Here is a 26,371-nt window from a genome sequence, read left to right as displayed (position 1 = left end):
AATTTTTTATTATTTCTTTTCTTCTGCTAGTTTTAGGCTTAATTTGTTCTCTTCATAGTTCCTGGAGGTATAAAGTTAGGTTATTTATTTGATATCCTTCTTTTATAATGTTGGTGTTTATCATTATAAACATCTCTCTTAGTACTATTTTTGCTGCATCCCATAAGTTTTAGTGTGTTGGATATTCATTTTTGTTTGTCTCAAAATATTTTCTAATTTCTCTTTTGACTTCTTCTTTGACCCACTCATTATTCAGAAGTGTGTTGTTCAATTTGCACACATTTGTGAATTTTCTAATTTTCCTTTTGATATTGATTTTAGTTTCATTTCACTGTGGCCAAAAATCAAACTTGTTATGATTTCAACAGTTTTAAATTTGTTAAGATTTGTTTTGCAATTTAACATGGGATATATCCTGGCCAACATTCTATGTGCTACTGGATAGAATGTTCTGCTACAGTTGGGTAGAAGGTTCCATAAGTGTCTGTTAAGTCCATATGGTCTATATATAGCGTTGTTTAAGCTCACTGTTTCTTTGTTGATTTTCTGTCTGCTTGTTCTATCCATTATTGAAGGAGAAGTATTAAAGTCTCCTACTATTATTGTATTACTGTGTACTTTTCCTTCAGTTCTGTCAATGTTGGTTTACATAGTCATCTGCTCTGATGTTGGGTGCATATATATTTATAATTGTCTATCTTCTTGATGAATTGAACCTGTTATAACTAATACTGTCTTTTTGGTATCCCGTGACAGTTTTTGACTTAAAGTCTATTTTTTTCTGATATAAGTATAGCCACCCTTGCTCTCTTTTGGTTGCCATTTATATAGAGTATCTTTTTTCATATCCCTTCACTTTCAGCCTATGTGTGTCCTTAAATCTAAACTACGTTTCTTGTAGGCAGCACATACAAAATTGACAAACTGTTACCTAGACTAAGAAAAAAAAGAGAGAAAAGTCAAATAAGTAAAATCAGATATGGAAGATAAACATTATAACTGATACTATAGAAACACAGCAACAAACAGGATAACATAGAAAAAATTGGATAAATTCCTAGAATCCTACAACCTAGTAAAACTGAATCATGATGAAACAGAAATCTGAAAAGACCAATTACCTATAAGGAGATTGAATCAGTAGTAAAAAAAACCTCCTAAAAAAAGGAGTACAGGACCAAATGACTACACTAGAGAAGTGGACCAAACATTTAAGGAAGAATTAATGCCAATCCTTCCAAATTTATCCCCAAAAAACTGAAGTGGAGAGAATACTTCCAAATTCATTTTAAAAGGTCCACATAGCCTCATAAAAAAGTCAAATATGCCACAATAAAAAGAAAAACTACACAATAATACCCCTCATGAATACAGATGCAAACATCCTTAATAAAATACTAGAGAACTATATGCAGCAGTATATTTTAAAAAGTGATACACCCTGAAAAAGTGGAATTTATCCCAGTTATGTAAGGATAGTTCAATACATGAAAATCAATTAATGTGGTATACCACATTAACACAAAGAGGGTAAAAAAATCACATGAACAAACAATGCAGAAAAAGTTGGCAAAATTCAACACCCTTTCATGATAAAAACTCTAAAAAAACTAAGAATAGAATAAAATATCTCAACATAATAAAGATCACATATTAAACATACCCAGCTAATATCATGCTCATTCAAAAAGACCTGAGTTTTTCACACAGGTGTGCGCACACACACACATACACACACGCACACAGTTAGAACTAATAAACAAATAAAGTTGCCAGATGTAAAATCAACATGGAAAAATCAGTTGCATTGTATACACTAACAATGAACTATCAGAAAAGATAATTGGGAAAATAATCCAATTTACAACAACAATAAAACTAATAAAATACTTAGGAATAAAATTAACTAAGGAGGTGGAACACTTGTGAATTGAAAACTACAACACATTGGTGAAAGATATTGAAGAAGACACAAACAAACAGAAATAAATCCCATGTTCATGGATTGGAAGAATTAATATTGTGAAAATGTCTGTACTACCCAAAGCAATCTATAGATTCAATGCAATCTATATCAAAATATCAATGACATCTTCCATAGAAATAGAAAAAAAAATTCTACAATTCATTTGGAAATACAAATACCCTGAATAGCCAAAATAATCTTGATAAAGTAGAACAAAACTGGAGGCATCACATTTCCTGATTTCAAAATATACTCCAAACCCACAGTAATTAAAATAGAATGATACCAGCACAATAGACACATGGGCTAATGGCACAGAATAGAGTATAGAAATCAATCCATACATATATAATAAACTGATCACTGACAAGAATGCCAAAAGTGTGAAGAAAGGACAGTCTCTTCAACAAATGGTGCTGGGAAAACTGGATATACACATACGCAAAAGAATGAAATTGGACCCTTATCTTATAAAATCAGCACAAAATGGAGTAAAGACTTAAATGTAACACATGAAACTAAGAAACTTCTAGCAGAAAACAAAGGGAAAAAGTTTCATGACATTGGCCATAGCAAAGATATTATGGATATGATGTCAAAAATACAGGCAACAAAAGCAAAAGTAAACACATGAATACATCAAACAAAAAAGTTTTTGCACAGCAAAGGAGAAACAAAGTGAAAAGGCAACGTTCAGAATGAGAGAAAATATTTAAATGCTATATATCAGATAAAGTGTGAATCTCCAAAGTATATAAGAAATCCTATGACTCAATAGGAAAAAAAAAAAGAAAAGAAAAAGGAAAAGAAAAAAAAGTAACCCAAGCAACTTCTTAAAAAATGGGCAAAGGCTTGAAAACACAATCCTCTAAAGAACACATGCAAATGGCCAACATGTAGATGGAAAGATGCTCAAATTCACTTATCCTCAAGGAAATGTAAAAGCTATAATGAGATATCACCTCACACCTGTTAGGATGGCTATTATTCAAAAAACAAAGACAACAAGTTTGGGAAAGGATATGGAGAAACTGGAATCCTTGTGCACTATTGGTAGGAATGCAAAGTGGTACAGGCACTAGGGAATACAGTATGGAGATTCCTCAAAAAATTAAAAATAGAACTACCATATGATTTAAATATGGTCTTGTATAGAGAATTTAAAAACAATCAATCTTCTTTTTTAAAGAAAATACTCAAATTGAATTATTGGTCAAATTGATCATTAAATCCAAGTGCTTTTACTTATGTACTCAACCATTGTAAAACTTACATTAACAGCTTCATCTTCAGTTAGATTTTCGTCTATTGTTACATTGGGCAAATCTGGCCAAACCTACAGAGAAGGAAGAAATGGGAAAATAGTTCAAAATAAATTCAGTATGGTATGACCATGCTGTAAATAAATTATAATAGAATTCTGGAGGCATATTGTATACTCAAGTTCCCCAATTCAGTAATTCCTTTAATTGTTTTTTCAGTTTATGTTTTGGAGATGTATCATTTGCAAACTATTCCTAACTGCTATATTAATTTCCTCTTTAATATGGCAAATAGGAAAAAGAATACCAACCTTTGTAAAAGGTAGTGGTTTTAAAAACAATGCATATGAAACATCAAAAAAAAAAACATTTAAAAAAGGGGGACACCTGGGTGGCTCAGCAGGTTAAGCATCCGACTTTGGCTCAGGTCAGGATCTCACAGTTCATGGGTTTGAATCCCACGTCAGAATCTGTGCTGACAGCTCAGAGCCTGGAGCCTGCTTCGGATTCTGTGTCTCCCCCTCACTCTTTGCCCCTCCCCCCTCACACTCTGTCTCCCTCACTCTCTCTCAAAAATAAACATTAAACATTTTTTTAAATAAAAACAATGCATATAACCAAAGGTTCTAGTCAAGAAATAATATAAAGGCACATACTAAATTATTTAATGTATATTAAAACTGTTTCTACAATTATTCCACTGTTACATATAAATATATTTTTATTTAAAAGGAATTGAAGAACTAATGGATAATGCCATGTTGAGGCAAGTATCTTCTTAGTTTTCACAGTTAGTACTATATCCTCGTCTCTCTCTCCCCTTCCAAGCCCTTACCCCCATCCCTGCTTCACCATCTACCAATGTCTTCCTCTACCTCAACCACAAACACACAAAACAGAGTCCAAATTTAATCATGCTGAAAGCTCTCTTTCTCTTTCAGAAAGTTTCATTTAAAAAAAATATAGATAATCCCCAAGGACTAATTACCTACAAGGGATTAGTTACTGATAGTGAGTAGTTCTTTTAAGGAATGGAACAGAAGATAGGAATCTGAGAAAATGTATAGACATATAAACTGAGAAGAAGGTAGGAAGGAAAAAACCCTTTTCTATGGCTAATCTGCTATACTCGTATGTTTCTTAAAATGTTATGACTTCTCATTAAGTTTATCATAGGATTTTTCTATTTTATCTCATTATTTTGAAATATTTTCAGACTTACAGAAAAGCTGCAAAAGTTATACCTAGAGTTTTTCTATATCCTTACTTTGTTTCTCCAAATGTTAACATATTTATAACCTCTGTACAATTATCAAAACCTAGAAATCTACAGGCCATGTTGGAATTTCAGCACTTCTTTCACTAATGTGATATTTTTGGTCCAAGAGAGAAAAGAATTCCATACTGCATTTCATTATGTCCCATATTATGGAATTTTGTTTGTATTTTTCTTTTTCATTTTAGTTATGATGAATGGATTTTTGTTTACTCTTTTATATATAAGTCAAATCAGGATTTTTCTATAATATATTAATATACCCAGGTCTGAATATTATTGCTTAAGTGAAATACAGTAAATTATATTCCTTAGTCAAGTCAGGAATATAAGTATAGCTTTTAAAAACATTGCCTCTTTTATTAATGAAAGAAGTACAAACATTTAAATGACTTGCAGTATAGAATAATGAACAACCAGCTTCTTAATAATTTTATAATAAAACACAAGACATTCTAAGAAATGCAATAAAAGACAATATAAAGAGGAAACAAATAGTATTTAGATATATGAGCAATATAAATTCTCTCTGTTTCTAATAATTTGGGTCAAACTTAGAGTACATATTACTTTAATTATTAGCTACTAAATCATTACATTTCTGTATTATATATCTCTCCTTCTGAATAAGTCTTTAACAGTTTTTTTCTACTCAATAGAAATTTTCAATGAAATAACAGTTTTATACTTATTTTATTTCAAGATATCAATTCCATACCTTTGCCCAACAAATATCATTGGTGTTAGGCCATTTGACAAAAACATCTTTCTCCTGTCCTCTGTCAAATGCAGGGTAAGGCTTTGTTTCATTTCCCGAGATGGCTGGATCCTAATATTAAAATGAAATACAAAACCAGGTAACTCTGGAATATAAGTACAGCCACTTGGGTCACTGTTATGAGACATAATTTTCCATGATTACGTTATCATTTACTGTGCTCTCACATAGACTGACAAACAGACTGACAGTATAAACTGCAGTGTTCCAGCTAGACTGTCCTCTAAATTCCTTAGAAGGAAACTTTAAGGACTTTTGAAAATGTATTGGCTATGATTTCAAGAAATATTACTAGCATTTTTTGTTTTGTTTTTATTCCTCCCAGTGGGTTTACTGGCTGCCTAGCTTGCTTCCTGTAAGATATTGATAAAATATTCTCCCCACTGAATCACTAACTTGAAGCCAAATTTTTAAACATGACAAGCATAAGAAGCAATCCCAGAGAATGATTTTAGAATTGTATAGAAATAGAAAATCCATCATAACTTTGTGATAGCTTCTATAAATTGAGGCCAGTTTGTAGCTTCAATGATTATTAGAAGACAGCTTGCCTTTGACTTCCAGATTCAGTCTTAGATCTCTAAGGATATACCAAAATGTGAAGATAGCCTGGTAGCAGCCCATGTAAATAAAAGTGTTAAAGGAAGAAAATATTAGATGTGGGAGTAGAGTTTAAAGTAATTGTCTTTCTATTTTGAAACACCCCCCACAACATCATTCTAGAAGAAAAATCTTAATAATATCAAGATAATAAGACCCAGATAAAATATAAAATATAAACTAACCAGGATAATAATGTATCTCATTCCCTCCTGTCTTATTTTGTCAACAAACTCAGGAAGATCATGGAAGTTTTCATCAATTGTAAAGTCTAGTTGTCTTTCCATGTAATCAATGTCTGTGTATTGAACATCCTAAAACATATGAAGATAGTGGTAGTGAAGTAAGAATCACAGGAATCAATGCATCACTTTCTATCATAGTTATAAAACTAATACCAATATGAAAGTTTAAATGCCTTTTCATGTAATACTAAAGAGAATTAATCAAGTAACACAATGTTCAACAAATAAAACTACTGTATTAAAGGTGCAAAATATTCCATGAATAAGTTCATATAAACGTTCTGTTTTGTTAACAATTCATTTAACAACTTTGATTTCTAAAGAGTCTTTCAGGTCCATATCCTTAGTTATGTAATTTTCAAAGAAAATAGACACAAGAGTAAAAGATTTATGAGGCTATGAAATTATGTTAAGTGGCAATTTGGAATTTTGTGCATTATATACAGAAAAAAGCATTGTTCTCTTTCTGGAAGCATAAAGCAAATAGGGGATAATTTCAAATAATTTTAATATTGCCAAAGGAGAAGAAATAATTATTTATTAAATCCGTGAATTATAGGATTCTTTTATTACCTATCAAAATCATTTTTAGAATTATAGCCCAAGCATAAATAAACAAAACACTGCTTGCAAATACATATGTACAAACATGTTTAAACTAATAAATGCTTGGATTCTATTGTGATATCTTCACTTTAGACCTAAAATAACAAATTTGTCAATTATTTTCTGTTACTAGTCATTAATTCAATTTCTTCTTCTAGGTGTTATAAAAAGTATGGCTGATATAGTACACAAAATAATGGAAAAGCTCCCTTTTTATAAAAAAATTTCCATGTGCATATTTTTATATCATCTACCTATACATTAAATTTCCTCATAATAATGTATTCAGAAGCCATATACTTGATTGTACTGCATAATGTCTTATAATGAGACTTTTTTCATTTTTCTTAGATTAAGTTCTTATATACCAAGTATTCTAGATGTCACTGTTGAAGTGCTCCCAGAAGGACCCCCTAGGATTCCTTAATCTTGCTAAAAAATAAAATCACAGGGACTATTATTTCTAGATACTCAGTAATATTTAGTTTCCTGAATATTGAGGGAAGAGGATATTTTGCAAGTGTTCAAATTCTAAGTTCCAACATTACAACTATCACCTATTGCAGGGCAAAAATCACTCAGTTTTATCTCCACTTTCTTCTCTGTAATTTGTCACATCAGTTGATGAAGTAGGTTTCTGTGAACTCTTATTCTCATATAAAGAAAATATGGGGAATACACCTGATTACTTATGGCACCCAAAGTTTATTAGAGAAAACCAAGTGCACAGTCACTTGTTTAGTACAACTCACAATCATGGAACTAGAAAGAAGGGGGCGGGGAGGAATGTTATTATCCCTTTTCCTTCATCAATCTAATAAAAACATTTTATAAAAATCTCATGACCAATTCTTTAGGTACTATGAAAAACTAAGCATTTATTATTGCCAAATGCTTAAAATAATTTTAAAGTATACATATTTATTTCAGTTTGCTTTTATAGATGACACATTTAACATTATTGTAAAAACTGATATACATACATAAGGGATCTGAGCGGCCACCATATCGTTATATACTTGCTGAACCTCTGAAGTATTTCTGTACCCATAACGACATAATTGAAATCCCAAAGCCCAGTAAGGTGGCATGACTGGTCGGCCAATTACCTTTGGGGAAAAAAAACAACAACGTTATTTGTGAACTAAGAGAGTTACAATATATTACAGAGAAAACTTTGTGGTTTTTACAAAATGTACAATCATACTGGGGCGCCTGGGTGGCTCAGTTGGTTAAGTGTCCAACTTCCGCTCAGGTCATGATCTGACAGTTCGTGGGTTCAAGCCCTGCACAGAGCTCTGTTCTGACAGCTCAGAGCCTGGAGCTTGCTTCAGATTTGGTGTCTCCCTCTCTCTCTGCCTCTCCCCACTCACAATCTGTCTCTCTCTCAAAAATAAATAAACATTAAAAAAAATGTACAATCATACTTCATGGTATTGCTTTGTTGCAACTTCCGGAGTTGGACCCAAAAACATATAGAAATCCAAGATTCCTCCAATTATGCGGTAAGTTAGAGCAGGAGTTGGCTGAAAAGTAACATCTGAAAATCAAAAAATATAATTACATAAATATAAGTGTGGATATATATATGTTAATTAGATTATTACAGAATCACATAAAATGTAAGAAATTCAACAAATGATTGTTTTACCCATTCCATTGCTGTTAAGTAAGAGAACTCCATGAGCATAGCCTTCATCTTCCAGAGCCATGTAATATGGATGAAATCCATAGGAATTAAGTTTATACTAAAATAAGAAAAATAAACATAATATATAGTGCTTAAATAGCAATAGCATATGAATTTTGTCAAGGTAATATTTAAATTCATTATAAGATTGAGCTTATAAGAATGTAAAGGTTCCTTTTTGTACACAAAACTATACGTACTAAAATAAATATATCTCCTTTAGAAAAATAATTGCTTTACTATTCAAACCTGTACTGCTTCAGAGCATGCAAATGAATATATAAATTTGTAACATGCACAAATACATTAATTGATATAAAAAATTGGTATTGGTGTAGTTGGGTTTCTTTCCACAGGTCATATGTCTTAATTTATTTATAAATTGGCACTTCTTTTTCAAAAATAAAATTTCTAAGAAATGATTACAAGATATCTAAGTTTATATATTATATGATAGTATTTTAAATGATAATATCTTGTTTATGTAATAGTGTATACAACATTTACTTTAATTTTTACCTAGGTCTTTCCTGAATAAAAAATCTATACTCAGGGTTATAAAATGACTTATCAAAACTCACAAAACTTTTAAGTTGATGATCCCTATTCAAGCTGACATCTTTGACCCATATGTATCCCACTAATTAATTAGCATGTGAAAGTAAATTCATATATTGAGAATCAAGATTATATTAACTTATTAATGTCAATACTAATGTTGAATAGTTTTTAAAGAAATATATTTTGTAAAACATATTCTTTCAAATCAATATAAATTAAAAACAGCCTTCATAACTTAAGCTTGAACTATTATGATACAAATAAAAATTGTTTGAGCACCTAACAATAAAAAGTAGTTGCAATAGTATACACATTTATAATCTCATATTGAATACATGCTTTAGATTCACATCATACGTGAAAAATAGAAATGAGCTAGTATTTTTATTAAAATTGTTTTTTATGATATGCTTAGAATAATTATAGTTAATATTAATTGTGCAATGCATGAAATATTCATGAAATGTATTCCATTAATAAGACAAAACATAGCAAAAAGTGACATGAGCATGTAAAAGCATTTTCTAAAGATGTAACTAGTAGTATGGCCCCCTAACATACACAACTATAGCTGGGTATCATTAAGTAAAAAGTTACCATTAAATCAATATCAAAGCAGTAAAAAAATAAATAAATAAATAAATTCTAGGAGAACCCTAGTCAGTTATTTCTAAAAGCTAGAGTAAAAGTAGACCTGGCAGAGGATTCTGAGTTTGAATATTCTTTCTATGCAATTAAGAAGGTAAAGAATGGGGTCACAATCTCCCTTTTCACTGTAATCAGTGATGGTATCTATCCAATCCTGTGCTTTCACCTGTACTTGATTGTGGCTTGTTTGTCTGTTTATTTTAAATCTCTATAGCAGGTCTAGAGATCTCCAGCCCCCTTGTTATAACTTTAATGCTGAGTCTAGGCCTACAGAGAAGTGGCTGTCCTAACCATGGTCTTAGTTGCTTCATGGAGTAGTCAAATACTGGTACCTACACCAGGGGGTTGGTCTCTTGTGAACATTCCCCAAGTATGCCAGTTCAGGTCTCTCTTAAATGCTCTGTGTTCCACTTCCCCAAAACCATATATATATTCTGATGGCAGGCGAGTAGATATTTGAATAAACTGGTTATTAAAAGCAAATCCAGGCAGGTGAGAATCCCAACTGAAAAGAAAACAATTCAAATCCAATAAATATATCGAAAATAGTATCAAAAATAATAATGGTAACTCTTATGTGATATGAAAACAAATAATATTTTTCTCTATATACCTTATTGTACTCAAATATGAAAATAATTATCGCAATACATTTTTCTTTTGACTAGGTTAAAAAATATCTAACATAGGTTTCATTTTTTCAGCATTATTAATAAAATAAACTGTAAGAAAAATATGATTATACATTTATCTTTAGATATAAATTCTTTTTAAAATAAAATTAATATAAAGTTATAAATAATATATGACCCAGAAGTAATATATGTCCTAGAAACTGAAAGTCCTCTGTAAATTTTTGCTACATATAGAATAAAATGAAATCAAAATCAAAATAAACTATAAGGCATGATGGGTATTTTAATTCCAAGCTCTCCGTAATTTCTCCAAAATACAAATCCAAAATACAAATACGATGAAAAATTTCATTTTGTATTTATAAAAATTATTGTTTAAAAAGAAATGTATCAAAGAGAATGTATCATCTTTCTAGTCATTTGTAAAAGCATAAAGGTGGAAGAGATAAAAGTTGGCAGGAAAAAGAAACATAAGAATTATAAAGAATTTGAGACATATTTAAATTTCTATATTAATGATTTTGGAAAAGTATTTACTAAAAATAATGTTTCCCAAATAAAAACAAATAATGCCATTGTACCAGAAATTTTTTACAAAATGACTTCACTTATCCTTTGAAACAAAAATATTATCATACCAACAGAATTTTTAAAACAGTACAGACATACTTTTCTTGATTATCTGTATCCATCCTGACAATTCCTGACAACATCTTCTAAAAAATGACAGGCAGGCTAAAATTACATAAACTGTCTTTTAGTATACTATGGTTTGTCTACAAACCTCTTATTTTTACTAAAGTAAAATGTTTTTTACATAAACTTGTTAATTCATATAATTACTCATTCATAAATAATTTATTCATAAATATAGAGAGATGTATGTATCATAATTTCTTTTCATCAATACCTGGCAGAGATAGTATTAACTCTGTCAGATTCCAGAACTAATACACTTCAATTTCAATTAATTTCTAATTAAATATTTACATAACACATTTCCACCTAACTTATTTTACAACATTCATACTTTCCAAGAGGAGCCTTGGTTTTGGTTTCCAACCTGATTAGTTGAATGAGTGTGATAATAATTAAATCAATCATATGCAAAATGTAGATGAAATTTTCCAAATCTTAATGATAGTCCCACGAGTGTGATAATTATTTAGTTTTAAAATGTTAAAACAGGTGCCTGAGTGACTCAGTGGGTTAAGCATCCAACTTTGACTTCAGCTCAGGTCATGATCTCATGGTTCAGGAGTCTGAGCCCAGCATCAGGCTCCCTGCTGTCAGTGGGAGCCCACTTCGGATCCTCTGTCTCCCTTTCTCTCTCTGCCCCTTCCCCAAATAAACATTAAAAAAATGTTTTTTGATATTGAAACAGGGCAAGTGACTTAATAGAACTGAAACTATTTTTTAATGTGATATTACTCTAGCACAGTGAAAATAATCTTACCCCCTCCATTCTACAATCAAAATATTCCTCATGTCAAATAATTCAATCACTTACATAACTCTTCCTGTGCTTCTCCTTCGAATCTGGATGCCAAAAGGATTTTCCTTGATTTCAGCATCATAAAGCCTATTTTCATAAGTACTTGTTGGCATGGCTGGAATGTTTAAAGGTACTGGAACTTCATATCTCTTATTTTGGGGATCATAAATCTATTGCAGAGAAATAATGAAAATAAATGTTTTGCTCATATTGCTGAAATACCATGCAAATAATTATTATATAACTTAAATAATTGCTGAAACAAGATATTAGAATTCTTATTTATATAATTCTTAATTCTGCATCCATGACCCATATATCTATACAGAAATCTATATACACATATATATATGTAATGGGATCAAATTATGAATTGCATTTTATCATTTTTTAATGTTTTATAATTCATTTTTCATACTATGAGAAATCTTCAAAAACAAATTTTTAGAGTTAAATATTTTCTTATATGGTTACACAAAATTATTTACCACTTCATGGTTAGACACAGAATTTGTTTCAATGTTTTTGGTCACATGTTTGATTGGGCAATGAATGGTAATGGTAGTTTGTTTACTCATGTCTTTATTTCCTCAGTAGATTTCTTAGAAGTGATAGTGTTAGATCAGACAGACTTTACTAAAATTTGTAAGGTCTTTGATATCTGTTTTTCAGAATTAGTGTGCTAATTAATATTCTAACCAAAATGTGTACTCTAATATTATTTTATGTTAAAATAAAATCATTTATTTTTTATTTCATTCATTTATTTTTTTAAAGTTTGAAAGAAAAATAGAGAGCAAGCAGGGGTGGGGCAGAGAGAGAGGAAGACAGAATCCCAAGCAGGCTCCATGCTGTCAGCGCAGAGCCCAATATGGGGTTTGAAATCACAAACCATGAGATCATGACCTGAAATGAAATCAAGAGTCAGAAACTTAACCAACTGAGCCACCCAGGTGCTCCGAATTCATACTGTTTTAATTCTGCAAATTCTATATCATCTCCTCTTTTTTTGAGTTTTAACTATTGCCATTATTATATGTTTATTTTTCCAGATGAACTTAAAGAAAATTAATTTAAAAAATAGTCTTAATTAGGATTTTTTGTTTATTTTTTGATGTATTTATTTAATACCTCAATACTTTTTACGTTTTTTTCTTATAAAGTCAATTTACTCCTATGATTTTTGATATATTCTTTGTGTTTTTTTTTAATTGTTTTTCTCATTCAATTTTGCCATTGGGACTTGCCTTTATTTCAATTTCTAAATGGTGAATAACAGAATACACCAAAACATTTTTTGGAGATATTATTTTACATCTAGTCTTTTTGATTTTCTTGTCATTTTTAATAGTTTTCTTAATGGATTCCTTTGGCGTTCTTAAGCAAAAAATAATGAGAACAAACCGATAGTTGCCAGAGGGGAAGGGATGGGGACATGGGCAAGTGGGTGAAGAGGAGTGGGAGATACAGTTACATCTAGTCTTTTTGATTTTCTTGTCATTTTTAATAGTTTTCTTAATGGATTCCTTTGGCGCTCTTAAGCAAAAAATAATGAGAACAAACCGATAGTTGCCAGAGGGGAAGGGATGGGGACATGGGCAAGTGGGTGAAGAGGAGTGGGAGATACAGGCTTCCAGCTACGGAATGAATACATCACAGGGATGAAAGGCGCAGCATAGGGAACATAGTCAATGGTACTGTAATAAAGTTCTATGGTGACAGATGGTAGCTATACTCATGGTGAACATAGCATAATGTATGCATTTGTCAAATCACTATCTTATACACCTGAAACAAATGTAACATTGTGTGTCAGCTGTACTTCAATTAAAAAAAAAAAACTGCTAAGTGTACCTGTTGAAAGACTTTTTTTTTTAAATGTCTTACTGTATTGGTCAGAAAATTCAGGTCACTGTTTAAAAATAATGGAAATAGTAAATATCCCGTTTTGTTTCTTTTTTTTCTGTTTTATTTATCCCAATGGGACTATCGTCATAATCTGATTCTAAGTAACATATGTATTTAGCAAGAATTTGAAATTTTTAAATCACCACTACTTGTTTAATTATTCACAAATTTGCAAAAATAAGAAGCTGTATTGGAAAAGAAATTGTTTTTATAAAATCAAAACATCTACAACTCAATTAATAGTCCTTAATATTACATTAAAAATGCAAGTATCCATCTATTTAGAATATCTTGTCTTAAGAGATGAGTCTTGCATTGGGATAGTTTATATCAAACATACCTTAAACTGCAGCATATCATTTTTGTGATATTTCACTTCCACACGAAGTGTTGGGATGGGTTCAGAAGGTAGCTTTATTCGAGCACTTGCAGTATTCAGCTGGAGGTCAGCTGTTATACCCATTGATGAATATTGAGTTGTACTGACTAAATAAGGGTTGTGTTGTCTAGGAAAGTAACAGCTAGGTGCTTGGGATCTAAAGGTAGGCTAAAAACACAATACAGGTTAATTGCCAGAAATCATAAGCATTATAATATTAGACTCTTCAAAACAATAAGGTAGATATGTTTAATCACCTGATGCGTAATTTGTAAATTTTATTATTTAATGCTAAAATTAAATTGTAATCACAGCAGAAAATATCTATTATGCGACCCAAATAAATACTATATACTAAATGATAAATAGAATAATTAATATTTTGACTCTAAAGATAGACCCAGTAGAGGAAAAGGATCAAATGTCATAGCTTTTCAACAGAAAATAAAATGATTCTGTGATCTTTGCAAAATTAAGTATATTACTCATAAATTTTTATTCCATGCTTGTTCTCAATCTTCATACTGACTATTGTCTTTTGTATGGAAGATGGCTCTACAACAACCCTCAGAAAGGTCTGTTCTTAAAGGTTTTTTTCTTTTACTTATAATGAAACTGTACCATCCCATATTTCATGACTGGTCCTTGTACAGGTCAATTACATACTGACCAGTATTTGAATAGGGACTGTGGCCAAAGATCAAAGCTACTACTGTTATATAGGGGTGGAAGCTAGGACCTAAGAAAAACAATGATAAATTGTGGCATGATGGGCTAGTTACCTTACAATAGTCCATTCTCCCATCTTTCTTATTAATTATATTATTATACATCTGGGAGAAGCAACATGCCCATCTGCATCCCTATCTCTTTTGAGGAAATTGTATATGACCCCCAAGACCCTCTTAAAAGAAAAGGGAATATGCTGATTAAAATAAGATATCCTTAGCCCTCCCTCCTTTGGCCCTGGAATGCATACATGATGGCGGAAGACATAATACAGTCTTGAGGATAAAAAAATAAATGATAAATATGAGACACTGATGACCTTGGGAGGCCAGTATATTAGGACTGGGACTCTTTTTTTGTAAGAGACAAATAAATCATGTCTTGTTTGACCAAATCATCATTCGGTTGAATGGATGACCAAAACAACTGGCTAGAAATTACCCCTAGTGGAACTGCTACAACCAACCCAATAATTTGAGAAGTTTTAATAACTTGAGACAATGCTTTTGAAAGCCTGTCTCCTACTGGCATAATATCTTAGTCAATTAAGCTGGTCAGCCACAGCCAACACTTAAGAAGAGTTCAAGAAATAGAGTACTATTTTATTAAGTAAAATGGGCATACTTTATTAAGTAAAGCAAGGCACACTATCCAAAGTGCCTGGAAAGCAACTTACACATTCATTTAGTCTCGTATTTACTAAAGTATGTCTTTGGAGAATTAAGATTAAAATAAATTGCCTATAAGAAGTCCTAATTTCAAATTCCAAATGCCTCTCTAGATGAATTTAGTTCATATGCTGTAGAATTAAGATTATAATACATAGTGTTTACATTGAGATGTTTATGTAAAAGCCATGTTATGAATCATAATTAAAATTCTTAGTACCGTTTCCCATAAACAGCCACGTTCTTCACACTTTTCTCTAGTTGCAATGTCTGCATCTGGATAACAAGTAAACCTTTCATTTTCTGAGAATTTTTGACTCCATTGAACGGTAAAGTTTCTTCCCAGGTTAAACTTGAGACTATAAATTAAGAGACTCTTTGAAGACAAAGAAACATTAAAGAATATTTGTGAGCACTGGACAATTTAAAAATACTTAACATTTATAAAATGTAGCAACCACAGCAATTCTTTAAATTAAATCATTCATATTTTTAATAGAATCCTTAAGGAAAAGAAAAGAAGGAGAAAACATGTCGTGCTATTGAAAGGGCTAGAAAACTTAAAATAGGAACTATGAGGTAGAATACTAATGAAAAGCATTATTGCTAAATGAATTCAATTCTCAATTCTGCCATTTAAGGCTTATGAGTCTTGGGGAAAATTGTCTATCCTGTATTATCCTCAATTTCCTCCCTTTGTAAAATGGGGATGATGGACCCTACTAAAGGGATTGCTATACAAACTGAATGGCAAATGTAATTTAAAGCATCTAATACAATTCCTGGGGATTACTAGGTATGAAATAAATGTTAGTTCCTTCAAGAAAGAAAAAGGGTGGGAAAAGTTAACCACTTAGGTTGATATGGAGGCTCCCAGAGTCAGAGGAGGGAAATATTTATTTCTTCAATTCTGTCTCTAATTTGAGTAACTGCTTACATATTTGATGGATGAGTTAGATGGGACATAACATGACATGATGCAAAAAAGAAAAAAAAGAGAATAATTACATACATACATACATATAATAATATATAATTGTTTCTATTGTTAGGATATTGCAAGTTATTTTTTTATTGTCTGTATACCTTGAGAATAATATTGGAAAAATTTATCCCAGACTTCCATCTGCATAGCTTACTTTATGATATCAACTTACCCTCATAACTCTACATGCATGAATGAAAATTCACATAAAGATCAATCTAAGTACAGCAGAATTAGGAAGGTGTATCTATTAAGTCCGTGCAAATCTTACATAAGCATAAATATAGACACAGATATAAACTGAGATCGCAAAAAACATAAAATTATTTAAAAAATTTTTTAAGTTTATTTATGTTTGAGAGACAGAGCATGAGCAGGGGAGGGGCAGAGAGAGAGGAGACACAGAATCAGAAGCAGGCTCCAGGATATGAGCTGTCAGCACAGAGTCTGACAGGGACTTGAACCGACAAACCGGGAGATCATGACCTGAGCCAAAGTCAGACGCTTAACTGACTGAGCCACTCAGGTGCCCCCAAATAAAATGAGTTTTGATAATCTTTGCTAGAGTCCTAAAGTTCTCAATAGCTTTGTATTATTTAATTTATATTAATTAATTTTTATGGTTTTAGGGATATATAAATTATAGTATATTTACTAAATAAAAATAATTAACAAGTACATATTTTTATGAAAATTGCCAAGTGAGAAATTCTCGGCCAGAGTAGGAAAAAAATTACTCTAAGAAAATGTTCTTTATCTCAAATAATTTAGAATTTATGCTGATATTACCAATAATTTAAGATTTATATGAATGGTGGAAAAACAAATACCAATAAAATCACTTTGATGTTTTAAGTTATTATGGCCTACATTTTAAATGCAGTACTTGATTACCCAAAGCAACATTATGATTCAAATACTACATTTTACAGATGAGGAAGCTGTGATAAAAAGGGATTAATTTGATATGCTTAAATGCAAAGATTACAGGGCTAGAATTTTAGCCCATCCTATGACTCCCTTTCTCTGTCTAGAATACATCTTAAGATGTACATCCAATGTGGGGCTCGAACTTACAACTCCAAAATCCAGAGTCACATGCTCCACTGACTGAGCCAGGCTAGTGTCCCTCTAGTATATATCTTAAGACAGACAAAAATTACAACTGCACCTAAAGGGGAGAGTGTAAACAAAAATTTGATGAAAAAGCTACAAGATATATCAAGGACAGTGAAGATTCATGAAAGAAGAAGCATAGAGAGTGATTTATTATAGATAAATCAATATCTTAAAGAGTATTAAATGCAAAGCTAAAACATTTAGAACCTTTACTGTATGCAACAGATTAGAAAGTTAGAGTTCAGGGTAGGAAAATGGCGTGAAAAAATATTATGAAAGTATACGTAAGTGATATCCAAGATACAGTGAAATAAAGAGAAGTAGAGCAAAGAGCCCCTTTAATGTTGATATCTAAATATAAATTAGAATGATCTAAAATGGAATATTGGTAGCAAAAGGGAAAGAAAGTAATGTTGTGAAGAAAAAAAAAATCACAAAACCAAGAGACTGAATGGCTAAGTTATGTTAAAGGTGAGAATATGTAACAGCTCAAATATTTTTAAACATTTAATTTACCTGGTTGGAAGCTGTATAAGTAAAATTGTAGTGAGCTTTCATTGGCTGATTATCTTCCACCACTGTGACTTGTATAACAGGATCTATCAACCCAAGGATTTTAATAGTCTCAAATGCTAATGTGTTTCCTTCCTGGTATGATGAATGTGTGCATATCATATCTAATTTGTTCTGAAAAGAAGTATATAATAGTGTAAATTAAGTAGAAGTTCACTGCATACAAACCTGAAATAACAATACAAGTATACAAGTGTGAAACAGAAAAAGAACAAATCTTCTATCCCTCCATTCCCTTCAGTTCTCCACATCCATGTAGCAGATATAAATACACTCATTAATAACTCTTTTCATTTTTTGTACACATGCTATAAAATTTATTTTCAGACATAACCTAAATTAGCCATGATGCAATTAATATATGTCTCTTCTCATTCTAGGTGTAATGTTGATGAAGAATAACAGCTTTAGCCACAAAGAATGTAAGAAGAAAACCAACATCTAAAACAGAATTGCTATTAAATATTCAAATTTTAGCTTTGTACATAGATTTTTCACCTTCACTCAAAATCCATGACAATTAATGCTGTGACTGGTATATTAAAACCTTTTCAAATATGTTGACATTATTTTTCTAGGTCATGTTGCTTAAACCAGACATAGAACTTTAAGATGTCTGAAGATTTCTTGTGCATCAATTTCATCATCACATTACATATAAATACTAAAATTTAAGGTAAAAATGTATTTATAGTTTAACGATTTAAATTTAAAAATTTAACAATGTATTTCATTTATTTCTATGGAAATTCGGAGGTAAATGTAAACACCTTTTCAAAAAAAATTCCATGATAAAGGCCTAACCCAGACATTAACAAGATACATGTTTAGCTGTGTATCCAAGGAAAATACTTACATTAGAAACTGAAAATGTATATAAAATGTATCTGCCATTTTGTATGGTATCTGAAATGGGAAAAAATAAAGATATCAGATCAAAATGTAATTCTCTATTGTTAAATTCTCTATTTTTACAGTATAACAATTAAGAAATTTAAAAAAAATGGTTTATTAATGAAGCAAATTAAACAGATTATCTTTTCATATTAAGGTTTTTAATCACCTCTATACAAAATAATCTTGGTAGTTTATTATTAAAGTAAGTAAATGTAATGAATACATATGTGCCTCATTTAATTTTTCAAAGATGGCTAAGATATTTATGGAAATTAAGAGAAAGAAAAATTTACAGTAAAATGTACATAAAATAAATTCATTATTTTGAACGATATTTTATCTATTGCTAGTAAAATAAACCATGTAACATTCAGCTTACTTTGGAAGACATGGCACACCATAATTTTATTCTGTATCTTAAACTTTTTTCTTTATTTGAGGAAATAAAGTGAATCTGGAGACATGTTAAAGACTGAACTAAACTTTAATGAAGAAAATGGAACAAGACAATGATTTTATTTAAAAAAATTTTTTTTTGTTTCATTTATTTTTGAGAGAGAGAGAGAGAGCGAGAGAGAGCACAAGCAGGGGAAAGGCTGGGGGTGGGGGTGGCGGACATAGGATCCAAAAAGGGCTCCATGCTGACAGCAGTGAGCCTGATGTGGGGTTGAACTCACAAACCCTGAGATCATGACCTGAGCCAGAGTCGGATGCTCAACCAACTGAGCCACCCAGGCACCCCAAGACAATGATTTTCTATACTATCTATATATGTGATACAACTTTTTATTAATATTTTTATTTAACAGAGAAACTGAAGATTATGGCTAAAATAATTTGAAAGAAATAAAGTGAAAAAAGTCAAAGGAATTCAAGAATATATAATATTTTTTCAATAACATTAATTTACCTAAAATTTATCATAATTAATGAGATAAAAATCATAAACTGAAGGTCATTTCACGGTTTTCACGTTTATTTACGAGTTGATTATTTAGAAAATTCTGATTTTAACTTTCGAAGCACATACCTATATAGATACCATATTAGATGACCAAATCACATATCCATATTTAACCATCTCTTATATGAAAGTAAATTATCAACATACATTTTCATGAGTAGAAAGAAATATATTTGAGTATATTTATATAATTTGAGAAAAAAGAATAGCCTTAAAACCAAGCTTCACATCCTACCAATACAGATATGATCTCAACAACATTCTTTAATTGATGATCACAAATAATTTAGTTCAGCAGGAATCCAATCTCTTTTTTTTATATGTTTATTTATTTTTGAGACAGAGAAAAACAGAGCATGAGCAGGGGAGGGGCAGAGAGAGAGGGAGACACAGACTCTGAAGCAGGCTCCAGGCTCTGAGCTGTCAAGCACAGAACCCGATGCTGGGCTTGAACTCACAGACTGTTAGATCATGACCTGAGCTGAAGTCAGACGCTTAACCAACTGAGTCACCCAGGCACCCCAGGAATCCTATCTTAAGTAACTTTTACGTAGTAAATGTTTGGAACCTATTATCATGACAGAGCTCACCCTAGTGTGCTTAGACCCTAAGGTATTTGAAACCGAGCAAGAAGGCTGGTGTGCTGAAGTAGAATGAGAAATAGAATGAGAAATAAAGAGCAGTAGGGGACAACTGTGTGTGTGTGTGAGCTTGTGTGTGTGCACACATGTGCAAAGGTACAGATCACGGTCAGTGGTCTAGGTCTTGGTAAAGTCTATGGTTCCTAACTGAATCATCTTTTAAAAGATGATTTTAAAATCTATCTGCTGGATTGTAAATAAAATGTACATGGAGTTTGAGAAGAACTATGGACATAGACCAGTTAGGGAGGTATTACACTAATTAAAATGAAAGACAGTAATGATAGTGGTGGAACTGATGAGAGAACTAGGTCAAGGGAGAACCAAGAGAGATTCCTAGGTTGTGAGAGAAAATGGTCAACTAAAGTTTTTTGGCATCTCGTAGAGATGAAATTACCATCAACTGACAGGTAAGACTGTAGGTGGAGCAGATGTATTGCAGTAATCTATATGTTTATAGATAAGACTTAAAAATGAACATGAATTTTTTAATAGATTCCATATTTTCAAATTGTAAGAGAGCACAACAATGCATAGACTATTTCTTGAAGTTAGAGATATTTGGATGTTTCACACACATACAAAGACATATGGGATATTTAATACATCTGAGAAGTAGTGGGCTAAAATAGGAGCTAAACTATAATTCTTTGTACACATATATATAAAACAAATACCTAAGAGCCTTCTATTAAAAGAAAGAAGATAATATGAAAGTTAACACATTTATTAGGGTAATTATAATTGACTAAACCGATATTTTTACTATGGTGTAATTATATATTAGCAAAAAATGGCTCATTGTTTATTCATTTGGATTACTGAATTTTCAAGTTTGGGGCTCATGAAATAAAATTAAAGACAATAATTAAATTGTGAAACATTTATATGATAATATTCTTACCTTAAATAATTTAACATTAATTAACTAAACTTTTAAATGTTTGTTTTTTTATAGTAATAAAATTTTAGTTTTAACTATTACAATCATTTAAGAGAGTTGAAACTATGATACAATTTATATATCTGTGAATTTATTAACTACTTTAATTAAAATTAATAATCTAATAGAGAAAGATATCTATACTTGTCAAACAACTTGACAATGAACTAATAGACAAAACTAAATATTGTAATTTAATATTGATAATTTAAAGAACAATGTTAAATTTCAGAAAGTAACCTCATAGACTAAAATAGATAAAAAAACAAGAATTAAAAATAAAGCTTGGGGCGCCTGGGTGGCGCAGTCGGTTAAGCGTCCGACTTCAGCCAGGTCACGATCTCGCGGTCCGTGAGTTTGAGCCCCGCGTCAGGCTCTGGGCTGATGGCTCGGAGCCTGGAGCCTGTTTCCGATTCTGTGTCTCCCTCTCTCTCTGCCCCTCCCCCGTTCATGCTCTGTTTCTCTCTGTCCCAAAAATAAATAAAAAACGTTGAAAAAAAAATTTAAAAAAAAAAAAAATAAAAAAAAAAAAATAAAGCTTGTGACATTTTTTAAACAGATGCATATATCAATAAAGGCAAATGTTCCCTCATCAGAATGAACATTTAAAAGCATATCACATTGAGACTTACTTTTAGTTTCACCATCATCCCAGAAAAAGTCTCCTTTTGCTGTGTTATCTTCATCTAATGCAACTATAAGTCCTAGAGGGTTCTTTCGGCTGTTAAGTAAGTTTGGGAGATTTGTTATTCAAAGTAAATTTATAATAGTGAAATATCCTATAAATAAGTCCATTTCAACCTAATGGATTTGTAGGAGTACTGCATTCATGTGAGAACATTGATATCAATAAAATTTATGTCTATACTTATTAATAATTTGTCCACAAGAAAATAATTTATAAATAAAAATAAATATAATAAACATAATATGGAATTGTTTGGAGGCTAAGTAGGACACAAGCAAAATTGAAACAGTATAATGATACTTCAATTCAAACAAGAAAAATTAAATATACCTTATGAATGCAGAATATATTTAACATGTATTTACAACACCTCAATTAACTCTACCTTGCAATTTATCAGGGCTACATCTTATATACATAAAAATGAAAAGTACAATATAACAAATTTAATGCAGAGCGCCTGGGTGGCTCAGTCGGTTGAGTGTCAGGCTTCAGCTCAGGTCATGATCTCATGGTTCGTGAGTTTGAGCCCAACGGTCTGGCTCTGTGCTGATAGCTCAGAGCCTGGAGCCTGCTTCTGATTCTGTGTCTCCCTATCTTTCTGCTCCTCCCCTGTTCATACTCTGTCTCTCTCTCAAAAATAAATAAACATTAAAAAATTAAAAAAAAATAATGCTCAGTGGAATATCTAATAACCTTAAAAATCAAGCTAATTCTATCCTGAGACATAATAAATAAAATTTTTTCCTTAGTTATATATTACTGTAGGTTTTTAAACCTAAAATAGTACCCCTAAAATAGTACCCCTATGCAGTCCAGGCAACTGCTCTGTATACAACATATTCCATCCTGCATACACTCACCAAAGCGTATGCTTCTCTTGTTCAATACAGCTCTAGAATTTAACTAATTTGTTGGAGAACACATTCAAGAAACAGTTACAGTCTGAAAATAATCAATTGTAGAATGCCAAAATAATTACATTACTAGCACACATTCATTCACTCATATATGTGTTCCTTCAACAAATATTTAGGGAAAATAGGGAGCAGATTATGAGTCAGATGTTATTATTGGTTTGGGGACTAAAGCAGCGAAAAGTCAAGTCCCTGCCTTCATGGAGTTTACAGTCTAGGGGAGTGAACACACTACCTGTACGACTCCAGATATTCTTAAGGTTATGAAGAAAACACAGGAGGATAAGGAATAGAGAGTGACTATCTCTTGCGATGTTGCAAAATGTGAGGAAATATGTGGATTCAATATAACACCTTATGTGCCCTTTTGAGCCAGAATTTTCAAGTTTCTTCTTTTTTCCCTAAATATTTCTGTAATTTATTCTTAATGAACAACTTAGTTTCTGTCTTGTTCTTTCCCTACACAGAATTTTCCACCTCATTTATCAATTTAAATGTAAAACATTTTAGCAGAAAGAAAAACATGTGTCATTTACATATTGAAAATCTAAGTATGATTTTTTAACAATTATATAATTTACTTTAAGTTCTCATATTTTTATTAAGATAAGGACTGAACTTTAATTATACATATTCTATAGAGAATGTCAGCACATTTTTAGCACAAGAAATAAATTTATAATCTATGTTCATTCTTTAAGTCAAGCAGTTTGTAATAAGGTATATAATTTCCATTTTTTTTTATAAATGATGATTATATTTAAGAATTCCCTCTCTACATAAATATTCTGGTGAAAAAAATGAAACATTAATCTTTGATTCTTAATAAAATAGAAATATTAAAACTTGAATTATATCTCAGATTTAAGTTAATGATTTGTCATTTTACCTTGCATTTGTAGTTACAGCAGGTTGTTGAATGGGGATAATATAACCTCCTCTAAGATGTAATCCTATTTTGTCTCCTGGAAGGTACATATTAACACGTTGTTTTTTCCATGGCCTTTTTGCACCCTAATATTTAGAAGTTAGGAAGATTTTTTTAGTATTTGTAAAAATTTTAATCCCATTTCACAATAATTTGAATTTACACATTGAAATAATTTTTACTGTGAGCAATTCAGGTCATTTAAATGAATATTAATATGCTGACTTTGAACTTTGAAAAAAATTTTTTTTCAGTTTACTGAACAAGGCAGGATAAAAATAAATCTACTTTCCCCCCCAAAACCAAAACCCAACTTAGAGAAATCCATTTCCCCTCTATGATAATTAGTACTCTTACTTAGCCCTATTTTTATTGTTTGTTCTTGTTTAAAAAAGCTTTTAAAAAATCATTGTTTCTATAAAAATAAAGAGTCTGCTTAGCAAAAGTAAGTGATATACAAAATGATGCCTTTTGAAATAAATACTTCTTAAAGGTCTTAGTCAATTACAAAAATAGGTTGAATATGAATGCTACCATGTTGCCTTTTCAAAGTTGAAATGAAAATCTTTCCCGAACTTTTGAATGTACCATTATAAAAACAAATGTTTAGGATTAGCTCAGTACTCAATTCCTCTGGCATTAAAATAAATATATAAATAGAAAAAGTATTAAAATGAATCCCCACTCCTTCCTAAAATTACCCCTGACTTATTTCTGTAAACTAAAAATAAGTAAGACTCCAGGGGGAAGATGGCAGCATAGGAGGACGCTGGGCTCACCTCACCCTGCTGACCACTTAGATTCCACCCACACCTGCCTAAATAACCCAGAAAACCACCAGAAGACTAGCAGAATGGACTCTCCAGAGCCAAGTGTAGACAAGAGGCCCATGGAAGAGGGTAGGAAGGGCAGAAAGGCGGTGCGTGCTACACGGACTGGCGGGAGGGACTGGGTGGTGGAGGGGCACCCCGCCAGGCAAGGCAGAGCGCCTGAAGTCTGGCTTGCAAAAGCCAAGGGGTGGGACTCCGTGAGTTCTGACAGCCGGTGGGACTTAACATCTAGAATGTTAAAAGTCAACAGCTCTGCTCTCAGAGACTGGGGAGGGTGAGACAACGCAGGGAGGGAGAGTTGTTGAGCCCCAGAAGACAAAACTCAGCTTGGCACGGGAACAAAGGCGCTGGCAAGCGCCATCTCCCCCTCCCATCCCCCAGCCAAAATTCCAAAGGGAACCAGTTCCCGGCACCAAACTTGCCTGCACTGTGCAAACACCCAACTCTGTGCTTTTGTGGATCCATCCCTCCAACGGGTCTGCCTCCCTCCTGGTGCTGCAAGGCCCCTCCCACAGAGGACCTACCAGGCAAATCAAGCTAAGCCTGCCCCTCTCGACCCTGTGAACCTTGTGGATCCACCCGGGCTAATATGCCAGATCCCATGCAAGCCTGGCAGTGTGCAAATAGCCCAGACAGGGGCCACACCACTCCACAGTGAGTCCTGCCCTTGGGAGAGGGGAAGGTAAGGTACACACCAGTCTGACTGGAGCCCCAGCGGTGGGCTGGGGGCAGACATCAGGTCTGACTGCGGCCCTGCCCACAATACAAGTCACCCTGGACAGCACAGGGGAAGTGCCCTGCAGTTCCAAGCCATCTCAGGGAGTACCCAAAATGACAAAACAGAAGAATTCTCCTCAAAAGAAACTCCAGGAAGTAGTGACAGCTAACGAATTGATCAAAAAAATTTAAGCAATATAACAGAAAAAGAATTTAGAATAATAGTCATAAAATTAATTGCTGGGCTTGAAAAAACACATAGAGGACAGCAGAGAATCTATTGCTACAGAGATCAAGGGATTAAGAAACAGTCATGAGGAGCTAAAAAATGCTATAAATGAGATGCAAAATAAAATGGAAGTGGCCATAGCACGGACTGAAGAGGCAGAGGAGAGAATAGGTGAATTAGAAGATAAAATTATGGAAAAAAAGGAAGCTGAGAAAAAGAGAGATAAAAAAAAAATCCAGGAGTATGAGGGAAGAATTAGAGAACTAAGTTATGCAATCAAATGGAATAATATCCATATCATAGGAATTCCAGAAGAAGAAGAGAGAGAAAGGGGCTGAAGGTGTACTTGAACAAATCATAGCTGAGAACTTCCCTGATCTGGGGAAGGAAAAAGGCACTGAAATCCAAGAGGCACAGAGAACTCCCTTCAGACGTAACATGAATTGATCTGCATGACATGTTGTAGTGAAACTGGCAAAATAAAGGATAAAGAA

The 26,371-nt window shown here is 32.1% G+C and overlaps 1 protein-coding gene across 4 annotated transcripts in view; it reads right to left on the bottom strand.

Moving 5' to 3' along the window:
* Nucleotides 1-26,371, bottom strand: part of SI (sucrase-isomaltase) — a 102,105-nt gene that overhangs the window by 33,709 nt on the left and 42,025 nt on the right. For all 4 annotated transcript variants that reach the window (XM_081790112.1, XM_060639130.3, XM_081790114.1 and 1 more), the window contains 14 exons: nt 24,063-24,187; nt 22,201-22,289; nt 18,980-19,029; nt 18,067-18,237; nt 15,667-15,822; nt 14,011-14,217; nt 11,778-11,932; nt 9,969-10,137; nt 8,385-8,481; nt 8,161-8,273; nt 7,717-7,842; nt 6,068-6,196; nt 5,223-5,333; nt 3,240-3,302 (listed from right to left, as the gene is read on the bottom strand). In XM_081790112.1, the coding sequence (XP_081646238.1) occupies nt 3,240-3,302; nt 5,223-5,333; nt 6,068-6,196; nt 7,717-7,842; nt 8,161-8,273; nt 8,385-8,481; nt 9,969-10,137; nt 11,778-11,932; nt 14,011-14,217; nt 15,667-15,822; nt 18,067-18,237; nt 18,980-19,029; nt 22,201-22,289; nt 24,063-24,187 (1,761 nt within the window). The remainder of the gene's footprint in view (nt 1-3,239; nt 3,303-5,222; nt 5,334-6,067; nt 6,197-7,716; nt 7,843-8,160; nt 8,274-8,384; nt 8,482-9,968; nt 10,138-11,777; nt 11,933-14,010; nt 14,218-15,666; nt 15,823-18,066; nt 18,238-18,979; nt 19,030-22,200; nt 22,290-24,062; nt 24,188-26,371) is intronic.

Source organism: Panthera onca, chromosome C2 (assembly GCF_046562875.1).
Source record: "Panthera onca isolate mPanOnc1 chromosome C2, mPanOnc1 haplotype 2, whole genome shotgun sequence".
Lineage (NCBI taxonomy): Eukaryota > Metazoa > Chordata > Mammalia > Carnivora > Felidae > Panthera > Panthera onca.
Note: the sequence above shows the minus strand (reverse complement) of the source record. Positions and strands in the feature narration are given on the sequence as shown.